This window comes from Mus caroli, unplaced genomic scaffold (genome assembly GCF_978045245.1).
Source record: "Mus caroli unplaced genomic scaffold, Mus_caroli_1 scaffold_2, whole genome shotgun sequence".
NCBI classification, from domain to species: domain Eukaryota; kingdom Metazoa; phylum Chordata; class Mammalia; order Rodentia; family Muridae; genus Mus; species Mus caroli.
Genome location: NW_028227257.1, coordinates 96,030,465 through 96,047,370, shown reverse-complemented (window position 1 = coordinate 96,047,370; position 16,906 = coordinate 96,030,465). Strand labels below are relative to the sequence as shown.

The window sequence follows — 16,906 nt, the reverse complement described above, 5'->3', positions numbered from 1 at the left end:
GAAGAGTCTCAGCTGGAATGGTTTTTAATTTAAAGAGATTATTATCTCTCAACTGCTTTTAAATTTTTACACCATGTCCACTGTAATTAATTACAGCTTCAGTAAAGAATTCAGGAAGAGTCCACTGAGAAAATGATCCAGTATAATTCCCAGATATGAAGAATTTAACCAGGCTAGGGAGGCAGAGAAAATGATAGGCAAGATTCATTAACACTTTCATGTTCATGTAAGATGCAGGAAAAAAAAGCACTCTAATGTTTGGAAGCAGAGAATAACAAATAAGCTCTGCATTTGATGCAGTTTTTTTAAAAGATTGTCTACAGTTGAATAAAGTAAACTTATTTTTTAAAGCCATTAGAATAGCAGCTGGGTGTGGTGGAACACACCTTCAATCCCAACATTTGGAAGACAGATCTCCATGAGTCTGAAACTAGCCAAGTCTACATACAGTTTCGGGCCAGCAAGGGCTAAACAGTAAGTCCCTGATAAGAAATAATAATTTTTAGAATTACATAGGACATAATTAGTAGTAATGGTGTCAGAGATGATTAAAACTGGATTTGGTGAGGATATGAAAAGGACTATAAGGAGAAATGAAAGGGAGAATGGACTCTCAAATTATTGCTAAATTTCTGATGAATGCAACTGAACTTCTGGTGACATCACCGGTGAAGATGGGTTAGTTTGTAAGAAATCTATCTTAGGTTTGGAAGAGCTGGATGCTATGAATTCATTCTGAGAATATTGCTTTGGGAGACTTTTGAATTGCTCTAGTTCAAGAAGCACGAAAACACATATATTTGACCAAGAAATTGCAAGGCTTTGAAAAATATAAGAGGTTTGCATAATAAAACTAAAATATATTGTAAAAACTGGGGCTAGAGAGATGCATCGGTGCCTAAGAGAATTGGCTACTCTTGTAGAGAATCCAGGTTAAATTCCCAGACGTATGCAAAGGCTCACAAATATCTGTAACTCGTTTCAGGGGATCTAATGCCTCCTCTGGCCCCTATCATATAAGATTTGCCCATGGAACACAGTACACACACACATATGAGAATTTCAGCCATTGTGGAAATTTGTGTGGCAGTTCCTCATGAAGATGGGACTCAATCTACATCAAGATCCAGCCATATCTCTCTTAGACATATGCTAAAGGATGTTTCATTCTACCCCAGAGGCATTTAGTGCTCAGACATGTTCACTGCTGCTGAATTGATAAGAGTCAGAAATTGGAAACAACCTATGTGTCTCTCAACAGAAGAATGAATAAAGAAAATGTGGTACATCTACACAATGGATTAAAAAAATTTTTTAAATGAAATTTGCAGGTAAATGGATGGAACTAGAGAAACATCATCCTGAGTGAGGTCTCCCAGACTGAGAAAGATGAATGTGATATTTATTCAGTTATATGTAGATATTAGCTGTTTAAGTCAATGATAAACAAGCAACAGTCCATAGAAACACAGAGATTAGTTATAGAGTAAGGGACGTGGAGGGATGAGGATAAATCTTACTAGGAAAGGGAAATAAAATAGAGAGCTATGGACAAATGGGGGTGCTGGGATGGGAAGATCAAGTGTGCATGGGTAGGGAAAGGGGAAGATAAAGGGATATGGGGAGCGACAATTAAGGAAACCTGATACAGTAGGAACTTCCTAAAACATGTACCTATATCAAGGCAATCTAAATCAAATTGCCGAAGAACAGAGGAGGCAGCCCCATCTAGCCATCTCTTGTCTCCAAATGAAGCTTCCAGTGCTGCAATTGATTATATCTAATTGGGTTGTTGGCCCAAAGGGTCTCAAGGGAGCCCCCAAACAATCCAGGCTGTTGTCAAGACTACAGATTGCTCTCCACAAACCGACAGCAAGGCCCCATTGCTGGATACAACATCTGCACAACTCACTGAACATAGACAAGTCAATATAGTGCCTACATAGAACCTTCGTCCCTATGTTCTAGCATCTTTGGCATAGGAAAGCATTCAGCATGTTACCAAAAGAGAAAATTAAACACTTGACTGACAATGGTATCCCTGCCTGCACAGCGTATTAGTGCAAAGGTGGCATGAAGACTGTGGGAGTAACCAACCAATATCTGATTTGACCCAAGGCCCACTCCATAAGGTGCAGCCCATACCTGACATTGCGCAAATGACCAAGAACCTGAGAGTAGATAGCCCAGGGACCGAAGGCAAAACCAAATGTTCTTAAACTGTCCTTTACATAAAAAATAGCAATAATATGACTCCTAATGACATTCTGCAATACACATAGATCAGTGCCTTGTTCCGCCATTGTCAGAGAAGCTTCTGCCTGCAGCAAATAGGAACAAATATAAGACCCACAGCCAGACATTATGCAAAGAATGAAAACTTGGAACACTAAGCCATAAATGGGATGTCTCTATCAAATCCCTCCCTTCAGGGCTCAGAAAACTCTAGGTAAGAGGAAGCTAAAAGAAAGAGCCAAAGGTGATGGGGGATACCAAGAAAACAAGGCCCTCTAAATCAACATGATCAAAGCACATACTTTAATTTTATATGCCTAATAATTTTATAGAATTATGATTAAGATAGTCCATCATACCCTGCCTATTTCATAAAACTAAAATAAAATAAAAAATACTCCAGTTTACTTTAAGTATTAAACTTAGTATTATTACTTATATTTTATATATTTTGTCCTCACATGAGCTCAATATGCACATAATCTGAATTCACCACAGTTGTCAAATTAAAAGATATTTAAATGTACTTACTTGAAGTAAAAAAATATGATGAGAGAGATGATCAGAGATGCAATAGATAATCCATGTCCAATTATAGTTAGGTAGAACAGATTCAGGGCTGTCTATAATTGTGTGATAAGAAAAAAAAATGGAATGAACTCTATCTAAAAATCTACATATATATTAGATAAAATTCAAATGAATAGATTCTACTTTTAAAAGCGCATGTAGAGAGATTTACAAACACTTGCTTGAAAACCAATAAATATTTGAAAATATATAAATGAAAAATATCTATACAAATTTGCTAACTGTTATTAAAAACTTATAAGCCACATATTCTTTTATTTAAGGAATCAGAAGTCACATTGAATCTTTAAGGTAATGCATTTATTGATCTAGTTTATACTGTATAGCATTATATATTCAAAATCGAATAATACTCAATGGTTTAGTTTAGTGATCCTGAGTAAACTTTAAATACCTGATAAGGCTTTCTTTACCTATTGAGGTTTTTCTATTTCTTTTCACAAATCTGAGGCTCAGAGACAGATCTTAATATGGAAATTTAAAAGATCCTTTGATCTATATAATGTATTTTAACATTCAATTAGTTTTTGCTTGCTTTCTTTTTCTATTTTCTTTTAACAGACCATTTATAGAGATTTTGTTTAGTTGGTTGGTTGGTTGGTTGGTTGGTTGGTTGGTTGGTTGGTTGGTTGCTTGCTTGCTTGCTTGCTTGCTTGCTTGCTTGCTTGCTTGCTTGCCTGCTTGGTTGGTTAGTTGTTTGGTTGAGTTTGGGTTTGGGTTTGGGTTTGGGTTTGGGTTTGGGTTTGGGTTTGGGTTTGGGTAACTTAAACACCTCTAAATAGGCAGAGCATACATGATATGTAACACAGTGATAGCTTGTGGTTTGAGTGATCACACTATCCTGGCCTCTGGAAGAAAGTACACTTATCTTGTTTAGCACAAGAGGGTTTTCTTATCCATGGCCATGAGGCAGATAAAGTGCCAAACAGGAAGCGCGTGTCACTGTCCACACTTTCAATCATGCACACGCACAACTGAAAATACGTAAAAATATCGCAATCACGCTTTCCTCTGTGACTGTTGTCCTTAGCCATGGCTTCAATTTTAAGTTTCAACACAGGAACAAGAGTGAGAGCGTCCTGCACAGCCAGCTGGCCTGAGGAGCAGGCGGTGGCTTAAATCCCACTGAGCGTATCCTGTTCGCCTAAGAACAAGTTTTGAGGTAATTCTAGAATTTCACTAGAAATGAGAGTTTTCCCTTATATTACACTTTTAAGGTATATTTTCTTTGGAAAATCAGAATCCACCCCGATTCTGAGGCATTGACTTATAAATACACAGTTATCTAACAGGGTTACTTCCCTAGTGTAATGACAGAATTAATAGCAGCTTTTCCGCAGGTTCTTTTTCATTGTTCTTCTCAAAGGATATTAGGAAACAGTTTTACTGTGGAATGGAACACTGCATTTTTTTCTAGTACTGCATTGCTCTGATTTTAAAATGTAAGTCCAATTTTAACTCACACAATTTCAACTCACCTTCACTTTCTCATGCGTGCTGTTATTACACAGGGTGTAGTTGGTCCACGTTCTATTACTATCCGGATGCCGAAACCAGTGTCCATCTTGGTCACAGATCTTTGTAACCTTCTCTTTAATAATAAAAAAATAAAATAAAAAGAGTTAAATAAACTTATAGTTTCTGTTCAATTTTCCCCCCTTTGGTTAAATGAATTCAGTAGTGGAGAGTTAAAACTAAGATAGTTATATACTGCAAATCTTTTGAGGCTACCTTTGTGACAAGTTCCAAATGCATTTAATAACATGTCTTTAATATTTAATGACACTTAAAATATTAAATAACAATGTTCACTCTACAGATTTCAGTAAGATCTGTAATTAAATTATGGTCTCTACCTGAAGGATCAAAATCCTGAAAATAGTCAGGGCAGTACTGCATTGATTCCGTCCCTGCTGCAACGTCATTCCAGCATAGCCATCCATCCCAGGTCCTATTGCAGTAAAGGCCTGAGAGAGAAAATAAAAGTGAAGGGTCAGCAAGTCTCTGTGGCTACTCATGAGTCAACTCTTTTTTTGTTTGTTTGTTTGTTTGTTTTCTGAGACAGGGTTTCTCTGTGTAGCCCTGGCTGTCCTGGAACTCACTCTGTAGACCAGGCTGGCCTCGAACTCAGAAATCTGCCTGCCTCTGCCTCCCGAGTGCTGGGATTAAAGGCATGCGCCACCACGCCCGGCTTTAAAATGTGTATCCCAGGCTGGCCTCGAACTTGTGATCCTCCTGCACCTGCCTCCTTCAGCAAATCCTACCGGCGTACGCCACCACAACCGGCGAAATATTTGTTAATAATCATGTATCTGTACAACAATCTTGTGACCATTTTAGCCCCAATAGAGCCATAACAACTCTGGTATCTGAAAACTCTAAATAATTACAAACCTTTAAAAAGCAACTAAGACGACCACAGCTTTCTTTCCTGTCATCTTAAATAAATTTAAAATGTTTCCCATCATACATGGCTGGTAAAATAATTGTGATCTATAGAAGAACACTTGCATTGCTTTAGAAATTACATTATTCATATCCAAGTTGCCATTAGATAAGTCTGTGTGTGAAACACTTGAACATGGGTAGCGCAATGCATCACAATGTCTCTTTTTTTAAACTGGGTTCTGTGGTTTCAGAGTGAGATAGATATCTTTAAGATGGATTTCAGGCACACAAAGTATTTTTGAAAGGTAATTTAGTCTCAAGTATTTTTTTACAAGTTGCAAAATGCATTGTAAAGTTCTGAGATAAAATAAACAGTGATCCTGAACTTTTACCACAGAATTGTTTTATTGTAAAAATATTTTCCTGTTGCTCAACATTAGTTTTTAGTACTTAAGCCTTTATCTAGATCATTTGCGAGGAGTTAGTTCACAAATTTTAAAATAATAATATCAAATAAAATGATGCCAGCTAACATAGAATTGGTATTCAGTCACATTCAAGTTTTATAAAACAAAGTATTTTATTAAAAGATAAATTTATGTTACTTGAACTGATGGTCAATAGTTATTGACTTGTCTTATTTTAATATTAATATCTGTTAGTATTTTGAATATTTTTACCCCTTCTAAAGGATCATTCTGAAAACTTCAGAGGATGAAGTATTTTGTTAGATTTTACTAAAAAGAATAAGTTGGGCTGGGCAGTTGTGGCGCCCACCATTAATCCCAGAACTTGGGAGGCAGAGGCAGGTGGATTTCTGAGTTCCAGGCCAGCCTGGTCTACAGAGAGAGTTCCAGAACAGCCAGGGCTACACAGAGAAACCTTGTCTCAAAAACAACAAAATAAAAACATTTTATGAGGAGTAGGGCCACAGGCCTCAACCGGCCAGATCAGCACCGGGTAGCGAGAGCACAGGGTCGGCTGACACCTGCCAGCTACCCACGACCCCGCCACAGGATTTTGAGACTGCTGGTGAGTGGAACACAGCTTCTGCTCCAGTCCAATCACGCGGGACCTGAGACTGCTTTGGTTGGGGAGGGAGAAATTCGGCCTACATAGGGCCACAAGCCTCTTCCGGTCAGAAAAGCACCTGGGTAGCTAGGGCGCAGGGTCGGCTGACACTCACCAGCTACCCACAACACCCGCCACAGGATCTTAAGACTTCTGGTGAGTGGAACACAGCTTCTGCTCCAATCCAATTGCGCACGGGACCTGAGACTGCATTAGTTAGGGAAGCAGAAAACCGGCCTGAGTAGGACCACAGGCCTCTTCCGGCTGGACCAGCACTGCGGTACTGCCAGCTACCCACGACCCCCGCCACAGGATTTTGAGACTGCTGGTGAGTGGAACACAGCTTCTGCTCCAATCTTTAAACAGTGACAACGACAACAACTAACCCCAGAGATTACCAGATGGCGAAAGGTAAACGTAATAATCTTACTAACAGAAACCAAGACCACTCACCATCATCAGAACCCAGCACTCCCACTTCGCCCAGCCCAGGGCACCCCAACACACCGGAAAAGCTAGACACGGATCTAAAAGCATATCTCCTGATGATGGTAGAGGACTTCAAGAAGGACTTTAATAACACACTTAAAGAAATACAAAGGAACACTGGTAAACAGGTAGAAGACAATAAAGAGGAAGCACAAAAATCCCTTAAAGAATTGCAGGAGAACACTGCTAAAGAGTTACAAATCCTTAAAGAAAAACAGGATAACCTAATCAAACAGGTAGAAGTCCTTAATGAAAAAAAGGAAAACACATCCAAACAGATGATGGAAATGAACAAAACCATACTAGACCTAAAAAGGGAAGTAGACACAATAAAGAAAACCCAAAATGAGGCAACACTGGAGATAGAAACCCTAGGAAAGAAATCTGGAACCATAGATACCAGCATCAGCAACAGAATACAAGAGATGGAAGAGAGAATCTCAGGTGCAGAAGATTCCATAGAGAACATCGGCACAACAATCAAGGAAAATGTAAAATGCAAAAAGATACTAACTCAAAACATCCAAGAAATACAGGACACAATGAGAAGACCAAACCTACGGATAATAGGAGTGGATGAGAATGAAGATTTTCAACTCAAAGGACCAGCAAACATCTTCAACAAAATTATAGAAGAAAACTTCCCAAATCTAAAGAAAGAGATGCCCATGAACATACAAGAAGCCTACAGAACTCCAAATAGACTGGACCAGAAAAGAAATACCTCCCGACACATAATAATCAGAACAACAAATGCTCTAAATAAAGATAGAATACTAAAAGCAGTAAGAGAAAAAGGCCAAGTAACATATAAAGGCAAGCCTATCAGAATTACACCAGATTTTTCACCAGAGACTATGAAAGCCAGAAGATCCTGGACGGATGTTATACAGACACTAAAAGAACACAAATTCCAGCCCAGGCTACTATACCCAGCCAAACTCTCAATTAACATAGATGGAGAAACCAAAGTATTCCACGACAAAACCAAATTCACACATTATCTCTCCACGAATCCAGCCCTTCAAAGGATAATAACAGAAAAAAACCAAGACAAGGACAGGAACCACGCCCTAGAAACAACAAGAAGGTAATCCCTCAACAAACCTAAAAGAAGACAGCCACAAGAACAGAATGCCAACTTTAACAACAAAAATAACAGGAAACAACAATTACTTTTCCTTAATATCTCTGAATATCAATGGACTCAACTCCCCGATAAAAAGACATAGACTAACAAACTGGCTACACAAACAAGACCCAACATTTTGCTGCTTACAGGAAACTCATCTCAGAGAAAAAGATAGACACTACCTCTGAATGAAAGGCTGGAAAACAATTTTCCAAGCAAATGGTATGAAGAAACAAGCTGGAGTAGCCATTCTAATATCTGATAAGATTGACTTCCAACCCAAAGTCATTAAAAAAGACAGGGAGGGACACTTCATACTCATCAAAGGTAAAATCCTCCAAGAGGAACTATCAATCCTGAATATCTATGCTCCAAATACAAAGGCAGCCACATTCATTAAAGAAACTTTAGTAAATCTCAAAGCACACATTGCACCTCATACAATAATAGTGGGAGACTTCAACACACCACTTTCACCAATGGACAGATCATGGAAACAGAAACTAAACAGGGACACAGAGAAACTAAGAGAAATTATGAATCAAATGGATCTGGCAGATATCTACAGAACATTCTATCCTAAAACAAAAGGATATACCTTCTTCTCAGCACCTCATGGTACCTTCTCCAAAATTGACCACATAACTGGTCACAAAACAGGCCTCAACAGATACAAAAATATTGAAATTGTCCCATGCATCCTATCAGATCACCATGGACTAAGGCTGATCTTCAATAACAAAATAAATAATAGAAAGCCAACCTTCACGTGGAAACTGAACAACACTCTTCTCAATGATACCTTGCTCAAGGAAGGAATAAAGAAAGAAATTAAGGACTTTTTAGAGTTCAATGAAAATGAAGCCACAACATACCCAAACTTATGGGACGCAATGAAAGCATTTCTAAGAGGAAAACTCATAGCTCTGAGTGCCTCCAAAAGGAAACTAGAGAGAGCACACATTAGCAGCTTGACAACATACCTAAAAGCACTAGAACAAAAGGAAGCAAATTCACCCAAGAGGAGTAGACGGCAGGAAATAATCAAACTCAGGGGCGAAATCAACCAAGTGGAAACAAGAAAAACTATTCAAAGAATCAACCAATCAAGGAGCTGGTTCTTTGAGAAAATCAACAAGATAGATAAACCCTTAGCCAGACTCATAGAGGGCACAGGGAAAGCATCCTAATTAACAAAATCAGAAATGAAAAAGGAGACATAACAACAGATCCTGAAGACATCCAAAACACCATCAGATCCTTCTACCAAAGGCTATACTCAACAAAACTGGAGAACCTGGATGAAATGGAGAAGTTCCTAGACAGATACCAGGTACCAAAGTTGAATCAAGATCAGGTTAATGATCTAAACAGCCCTATATCCCCCAAAGAAATAGAAGCAGTCATTAATAGTCTCCCAACTAAAAAAAGCCCAGGACCAGATGGGTTTAGTGCAGAGTTCTATCAGACCTTCAAAGAAGATCTAATCCCAGTTCTTCACAAACTATTCCACAAAATAGAAACAGAAGGTACTCTACCCAACTCATTCTATGAAGCCACAATTACTCTGATACCTAAACCTCAAAAAGACCCAACAAAGATAGAAAACTTCAGACCAATATCCCTTATGAATATTGATGCAAAAATCCTCAATAAAGTTCTTGCTAACCGAATCCAAGAACACATCAAAACAATCATCCATCCTGACCAAGTAGGTTTCATCCCAGGGATGCAGGGATGGTTCAATATACGGAAATCCATCAAAGTAATCCAGTATATAAACAAACTCAAAGACAAAAACCACATGGTCATCTCGTTAGATGCGGAAAAAGCATTTGACAAGATCCAACACCCATTCATGATAAAAGTCTTGGAAAGATCAGGAATTCAAGGCCCATACCTAAACATGATAAAAGCAATCTACAGCAAACCAGTAGCCAACATCAAAGTAAATGGTGAGAAGCTTAAAGCAATCCCTCTAAAATCAGGGACTAGACAAGGCTGTCCACTTTCTCCATACCTATTCAACATAGTACTTGAAGTCCTAGCCAGAGCAATTCGAAAACAAAAGGAGATCAAAGGGATACAAATTGGAAAAGATGAAGTCAAAATATCACTCTTTGCAGATGATATGATAGTATATATAAGTGACCCTAAAAATTCCACCAGAGAACTCCTAAGCCTGATAAACAGCTTCGGTGAAGTAGCTGGATATAAAATTAACTCAAACAAATCAATGGCCTTTCTCTACACAAAGAATAAACAGGCTGAGAAAGAAATTAGGGAAACAACACCCTTCTCAATAGTCACAAATAATATAAAATATCTTGGCGTGACTCTAACTAAGGAAGTGAAAGATCTGTATAATAAAAACTTCAAGTCTCTGAAGAAAGAAATTATAGAAGATCTCAGAAGATGGAAAGATCTCCCATGCTCATGGATTGGCAGGATCAACATTGTAAAAATGGCTATCTTGCCAAAAGCAATCTACAGATTCAATGCAATCCCCATCAAAATTCCAAATCAATTCTTCAACGAATTAGAAAGTGCAATCTGCAAATTCATCTGGAATAACAAAAAGCCTAGGATAGCAAAAACTCTTCTCAAGGATAAAAGAACCTCTGGTGGAATCACCATGCCGGACCTAAAGCTCTACTACAGAGCAATTGTGATAAAAACTGCATGGTACTGGTATAGTGACAGACAAATAGACCAATGGAATAGAATTGAAGACCCAGAAATGAACCCACACACCTATGGTCACTTGATCTTCGACAAGGGAGCTAAAAACATCCAGTGGAAGAAAGACAGCATTTTCAACAAATGGTGCTGGCACAACTGGTTGTTAACATGTAGAAGAATGCGAATCGATCCATTCCTATCTCCTTGTACTAAGGTCAAGTCTAAGTGGATCAAGGAACTTCACATAAAACCAGAGACACTGAAACTTATAGAGGAGAAAGTGGGGAAAAGCCTTGAAGATATGGGCACAGGGGAAAAATTCCTGAATAGAACAGTAATGGCTTGTGCTGTAAGAACGAGAATTGACAAGTGGGACCTCATGAAACTACAAAGCTTCTGCAAGGCTAAAGACACCATCAATAAGACAAAAAAACCACCAACAGATTGGGAAAGGATCTTCACCTATCCTAAATCAGATAAGGGACTAATATCCAATATATATAAAGAACTCAAGAAGGTGGACTCCAGAAAGTCAAATAACCCCATTAAAAAATGGGGCTCAGAACTGAACAAAGAATTCTCACCTGAGGAATACCGAATGGCAGAAAAGCACCTGAAAAAATGTTCAACATCCTTAATCATCAGGGAAATGCAAATCAAAACAACCCTGAGATTCCACCTCACACCAGTCAGAATGGCTAAGATCAAAAATTCAGGTGACAGCAGATGCTGGTGAGGATGTGTAGAAAGAGGAACACTCCTCCATTGTTGGTGGGATTGCAAGCTTGTACAACCACTCTGGAAATCAGTCTGGCGGTTCCTCAGAAAATTGGACATAGTACTACCGGAGGATCCAGCAATACCTCTCCTGGGCATATATCCAGAAGATGTCCCAACCGGTAAAAAGGACACATGCTCCACTATGTTCATAGCAGCCCTATTTATAATAGCCAGAAGCTGGAAAGAACCCAGATGTCCCTCAACAGAGGAATGGATACAGAAATTATGGTACATTTACACAATGGAGTACTACTCAGCTATTAAAAAGAATGAATTTATGAAATTCCTAGCCAAATGGATGGACCTGGAGGGCATCATCTTGAGTGAAGTAACACAATCACAAAAGAACTCACACAATATGTATTCACTGATAAGTGGATATTAGCCCAAAACTTAGGATACCCAAGATATAAGATACAATTTGATAAACGCATGAAACTCAAGAAGAATGAAGACCAAAGTGTGGACACTGTGCACCTTCTTAGAATTGGGAACAAAACACCCAGGGAAGGAGTTACAGAGACAAAGTTCGTAGCTGTGATGAAAGGATGGACCATTTAGAGACTGCCGTATCCAGGGATCCATCCCATAAGCAGCTTCTAAACGCTGACACCATTGCATACACTAGCAAGATTTTGCTGAAAGGACCCAAATATAGCTGTCTCTTGTGAGACGATGCCGGGGCCTAGCAAACACAGGAGTGGATGTTCACAGTCAGCTCTTGGATGTATCACAGGGCTCCCAATGGAGAAGCTAGAGAAAGTACCCAAGGAGCTAAAGGGATCTGCAACCCTATTGTTGGAACAACATGATGTACTAACCAGAACCCCAGAGCTCTTGTCTCTAGCTGCATATGTATCAAAAGATGACCTAGTCGGCCATCAATGGAAAGAGAGGCCCATTGGACTTGCAAACTTTATATGCCCCAATATAGGGGAATGCCAGGGCCAAAAGAATGGGAATGGGTGGGTAGGGAAGTGGGGGGGCGCTATGGGGGACTTTTGGGATAGCATTGGAAATGTAATTGAGGAAAATATGTAATAAAAATATTAAAAATTAAAAAAAAAACATTTTATGAACAAAATAGCCCCCATTAACTATGGTTTTGTCATTTGGTTTTTTAATCTCACTTTAGAAATTTTTTTCTAGCCAGGCAGTGGTAGCACCTGCCTTTAATCCAAGCATTTGGAAGGCAGAGGCAGGTGGATTTCTGAGTTCAAGGCCAGCCTGGTCTACAGAGAGAGTTCCAGGACAGCCAGGGCTACACAGAGAAACCCTGTCTTGAAAAACCAAAAAAAAAAAAAAAAAGAATAAGTTAGATCATGTCATAAAACACACTTCACAAATGCATAATAAAATTTGTACATAAACCAGAAAACAAGCAACTAATTAATTTTTATTAGTAGATGTAAGAACCTGCACAGATAGCTTTCTTTTAATTACATGTTAGGTACATCTAGTGTTAGTTGCAGCTACCTTCTGCTTGTTGAATGGGGTCCTGCATGATCTTCTGGTAACATTCATACTGAGCCGTCATGATCTTGTTTCTAGTGACTCCCAAGTCTGTTTGGTTCACGCCTTCTTCGGACTCTGCTGAGATGAGAGCCTGAGGGAATAAAACAACGGCTTTAGAGTGGTGGAATGGTTAGATTTCTTGCTGGTGGAAAACAGCAAGAGCTGTGGTGCTTGGGTACAAAATGACTCTCCTAAGGAAACCCCCAATGCATAGTGTCTGCCAATCTCCATAGTCTAAACTCTTACTGTGTCCAGTTTCAAACAGCCTTCAGGGTGCCGCAGATGTCAGCACCGAGAGGCTCGGTTGGCTCCCAACGCCTGTGGTACTTGGCTGACAACAACACAGCCTAAACATTTGTTCGAAAACGCAAACAGTTGTATCTAGAGTCCCTTGGTGGTTTATCTGCTCTTTCAATGTCGATAAACTATGCACCACTACTTCCAGCAGAAAATGACATCCAGATACCAGGGAGTACTGGCCACATGGAAAATAATCAAACTTTGTACATTTGTAATATCAAAATAATAATTTTTGCCACCTCACTGGGTGGCATCACATTGCCTGATTAGCAATAATACAGACGTATTTCCTGGTAGGCTTGAATGTCCTGAGAGGCTTAGAAAACCGTCACCCTGTGAAGTAATAAATGAAATTCTAGAACATCAAGACTATTTTTAAGTCATTTGAATTTATTCTTTAATATTGTGGGTTGAACCTAGTGCCTCATGTAGGCTAAGCAAACATTTTGCCTATCCCAGGAAAATATTAGAAAAAAATACACATAAAACCATTTTTTCTGAGAAAGTTTTGATAGAAACTAAGGAAAGTAATAATAATTCCAAATATATTTGCACACTGTCCATGAATGAATTCAAGAGAAGGGGTCACGGTTCCTTATATTACACTGTGCTATATTAACTGGTAAACTACTACAGTATTGTCTGCAGAGAACTCATGGTGACCCGTGTAGCTTGCTGGCACCCTTAACAGGTGCCATTAGCAGAAGAAACAGTTCTGTCTTTTGAAGTCTAGTCAGTTACCCAAGATAACATCTTATATGTGCAGACATTTGACAGCTTCTAGACTGGAAGGTGTTTTCCGGTGCGTATACTCTCAGAAATATGATATTGGTGGGGTTTTTTTTTTCTCATTTAAGTTCTCAGTACTTTTTAAATTTTCCTTTGTTTGACTCCTTCTGAGGGTTTTGCTTGGAAACACCACAGGAAAGTTAGTTGCTGGCACAGAATTAGATGAGAGTATGTCTCTGGGTTTCTTCTATGTATAAAGAGAAGAGCAATATTGATTGCTTTAATTCAGTGCAGAAAAAAAGATGAAGAGAAACAAAACTACTAATAAGAAGTAACTATGAAGCGTGTAGCTCTTTGGGCTTTGTTAATCCTCTGGCTTCACCTCTAGCTTCACATCTCTGGCACATGCATGTAGAGGTGCACATGGATGCGTGCACACATATGGAGACATATTTGCCCCAAATTTAGCATCAAAATCTATTTGAACGAGTGATTTATTAATGAAGGAGTAAACCAATATAAAACGCAGTACGTCTCCTAGTTATTTTTAATTGATAAATGCCAATCAATTGGTAGACCAAAATAAAAATTTTAAAGACTAGAATATGATTTTTTTCAAAGATAATTCTGAATCTATGTGTCTCTGTAAACGTATTTTATGTGCTGTGTATATTTGTACTACTATAAAACATCATTCCAGTATTTTTCCAACTTTATCACTTTTGAGTTTTGCATATTTGAACCTCCTGCCAAGGACCCAACAAACCATATTGGTTAAAAAATTCAAAGCTTAAAAAAAATACTAAAAGGAAGTGGATTATTGCTGTGTTGATTGGATATAAAAAATGAAATCAACTTATTCATCTAACAACTACTTTATCTTGTCCTTATTAGCTTTTACCAGTAAGATGCATGTTGTCATTAAAACATAGTCATAACTAATGAGTAAATATGTAGGGTGAGTACTTACCATGTTAAGAGGCAAGAGAACCAGAAAACATAGTATATGCTTTTTATCCATTATTAGAGTCCAAATGAAATGTGCTGTATGTTCAAGCTATAACAAAAATGAAATAAAGTTCAATGCTCATGAAACTAACATATGCTTCAAAAGAAAATATCTGTTATAATTCTACCCAAATTCTAAAACAGATTTTGAATTCACTTAGGAGACACATCTGTGAGGCATTATGCATATTAAGTTAGTCTCTGGGCATGACTGTGACGGATCATCTTACTGGGTTAGTTGATATGGGAAGACCTTCACAACTGTGGACAGTAGCGTTCTGTGGCCTGGGATCATGAACTCATTAAAGAAGGAAAAGTAAGCAGAATGGGAGCAGCCATTGCAGCCTGCTTCTTGTAGGCCCAGAGTGACCACATGGTCCAAGTCTGTACTGTGCTTGCTTTCTTTGACAACCTGACCTAAACCTTTAAACTGTGAGCAAAGATAAATCCTCATAGGTATTTTGTTTCCTCATAGGTATTTTGTTAAAACGATAAGAAAAGTAATTAATATAGAAACTAATCAGAAAATAAAAAGATTCTCAAAGTCTCCTACATTGTTGAAATAAGACTCTGGGGTTGAACAGTAACATGCATGTATTAATCTAATATTAGATCACCTTCTAAGCTGATAAAAAATGGCCTCTCAAACACCATCTGCCAGCTGGATACTAAGAAACAGACTGTGTGGAACTGATGTCCCTAAAGCTTGCTTTCTAACACACTCGCTTTCTCGTGTTTGTCATGATATAGCCACTGAACATAATACACATTTAAATTGATACGTAGCAATGACTTTTTAAAGGGAACCAAAAAACTCTTCAGTAGATATTTACCACTGAACAATGAACTTGGATTGAATTCTGTCAGGAAACAAAGCAGAGCTGTTTTCAGAATAAAATTAGGAAGCCCCTTTCCACATGACCCCAGGTCTTCTGCTTTTTTGTGACATGTATTGAGAGCGCTCCGTCACTCTTATGATTGAATATGCTCCACTGGTGGCCCGCTGTGACTCACCTAGGTAGCTGCTGCAGCTGTTCTCGTCAATCATAAGCAATTTTCTGATTTCTCTTCTATCAGTATTGTTTCTCTTCTATCAATAAGCAACCTGTGAGCTTGGATTTATTTTTTGAGATCTTAAGAAAAGTATACCTGAAAATCAGGAAGGATGCTATTAATCTTACATCTTAAAAAACAGTGCTAGATTGAAAAGTGTGAAGCAAATTTTCTGCAGTTTAGTACCTAACAAATTGATTATTTTCCCTGGGATTAAGCCACCAACCAAAGAAAACATATGGTAGGACTCATGGCTCCAGCTACATATGTAGCAGAGGATGATCTAGTTGGTCATCAACGGGAGGAGAGGCCCTTGGTCCTGTGAAGGTTCTATGCCCCAGTCTAGGGGAATGCCAGGGCCAGAAAGCAGGAATGGGTGGGTTGGTGAACAGGGGGAGGGGAGAAGGGGTAGGAGTAGGGCGTTTTTGGAGGGGAAACCAGGAAAGGGGATAATATTTGAAATGTAAATAAAGAAAATATCTAATAATAAAAATGTTTTAAATGAATAAAAAAATGTTTAATGATATTTAGTTGTTAATTAGATTTCACCCCTGGAAAATCTAATTTCCAAATACTTACATACACAATTGTCTCCAGACTCAAATCACATTTTCTCCTGAATATTGTCTTCAAGAATTTCTTAATTACAAGGGTCATGACCTAAAATATGGATAGATTTAAAATAATTTAATATGATGTTAACAAGACATAATTCTTTCCATAGGAAACTGAAATTTTCTAAGCAATACCTCTACCAAAATTAGACATTCTTGAGTTATTCTAATTTTTAATGAACTACAGAAATGATACTGAGAAACATAATCTTTAACCTTTTAGAACCTCACCTCCACCCCTGAAACCAGGAAGGATACACATGCTTATTTTATCTATCCCTGTATTTTATTTTTAAACATATTGATATTTGTAAAATAA

The 16,906-nt window shown here is 38.3% G+C and overlaps 1 protein-coding gene across 2 annotated transcripts in view; it reads right to left on the bottom strand.

Moving 5' to 3' along the window:
- Positions 1-16,906, bottom strand: part of Calcrl (calcitonin receptor like receptor) — a 101,699-nt gene that overhangs the window by 36,093 nt on the left and 48,700 nt on the right. For both annotated transcript variants that reach the window (XM_029470779.2, XM_029470780.2), the window contains 7 exons: positions 16,553-16,633; positions 15,935-16,069; positions 14,883-14,969; positions 12,845-12,974; positions 4,683-4,793; positions 4,305-4,417; positions 2,767-2,858 (listed from right to left, as the gene is read on the bottom strand). In XM_029470779.2, the coding sequence (XP_029326639.1) occupies positions 2,767-2,858; positions 4,305-4,417; positions 4,683-4,793; positions 12,845-12,974; positions 14,883-14,933 (497 nt within the window). In that variant the 5' untranslated portion in view covers positions 14,934-14,969; positions 15,935-16,069; positions 16,553-16,633. The remainder of the gene's footprint in view (positions 1-2,766; positions 2,859-4,304; positions 4,418-4,682; positions 4,794-12,844; positions 12,975-14,882; positions 14,970-15,934; positions 16,070-16,552; positions 16,634-16,906) is intronic.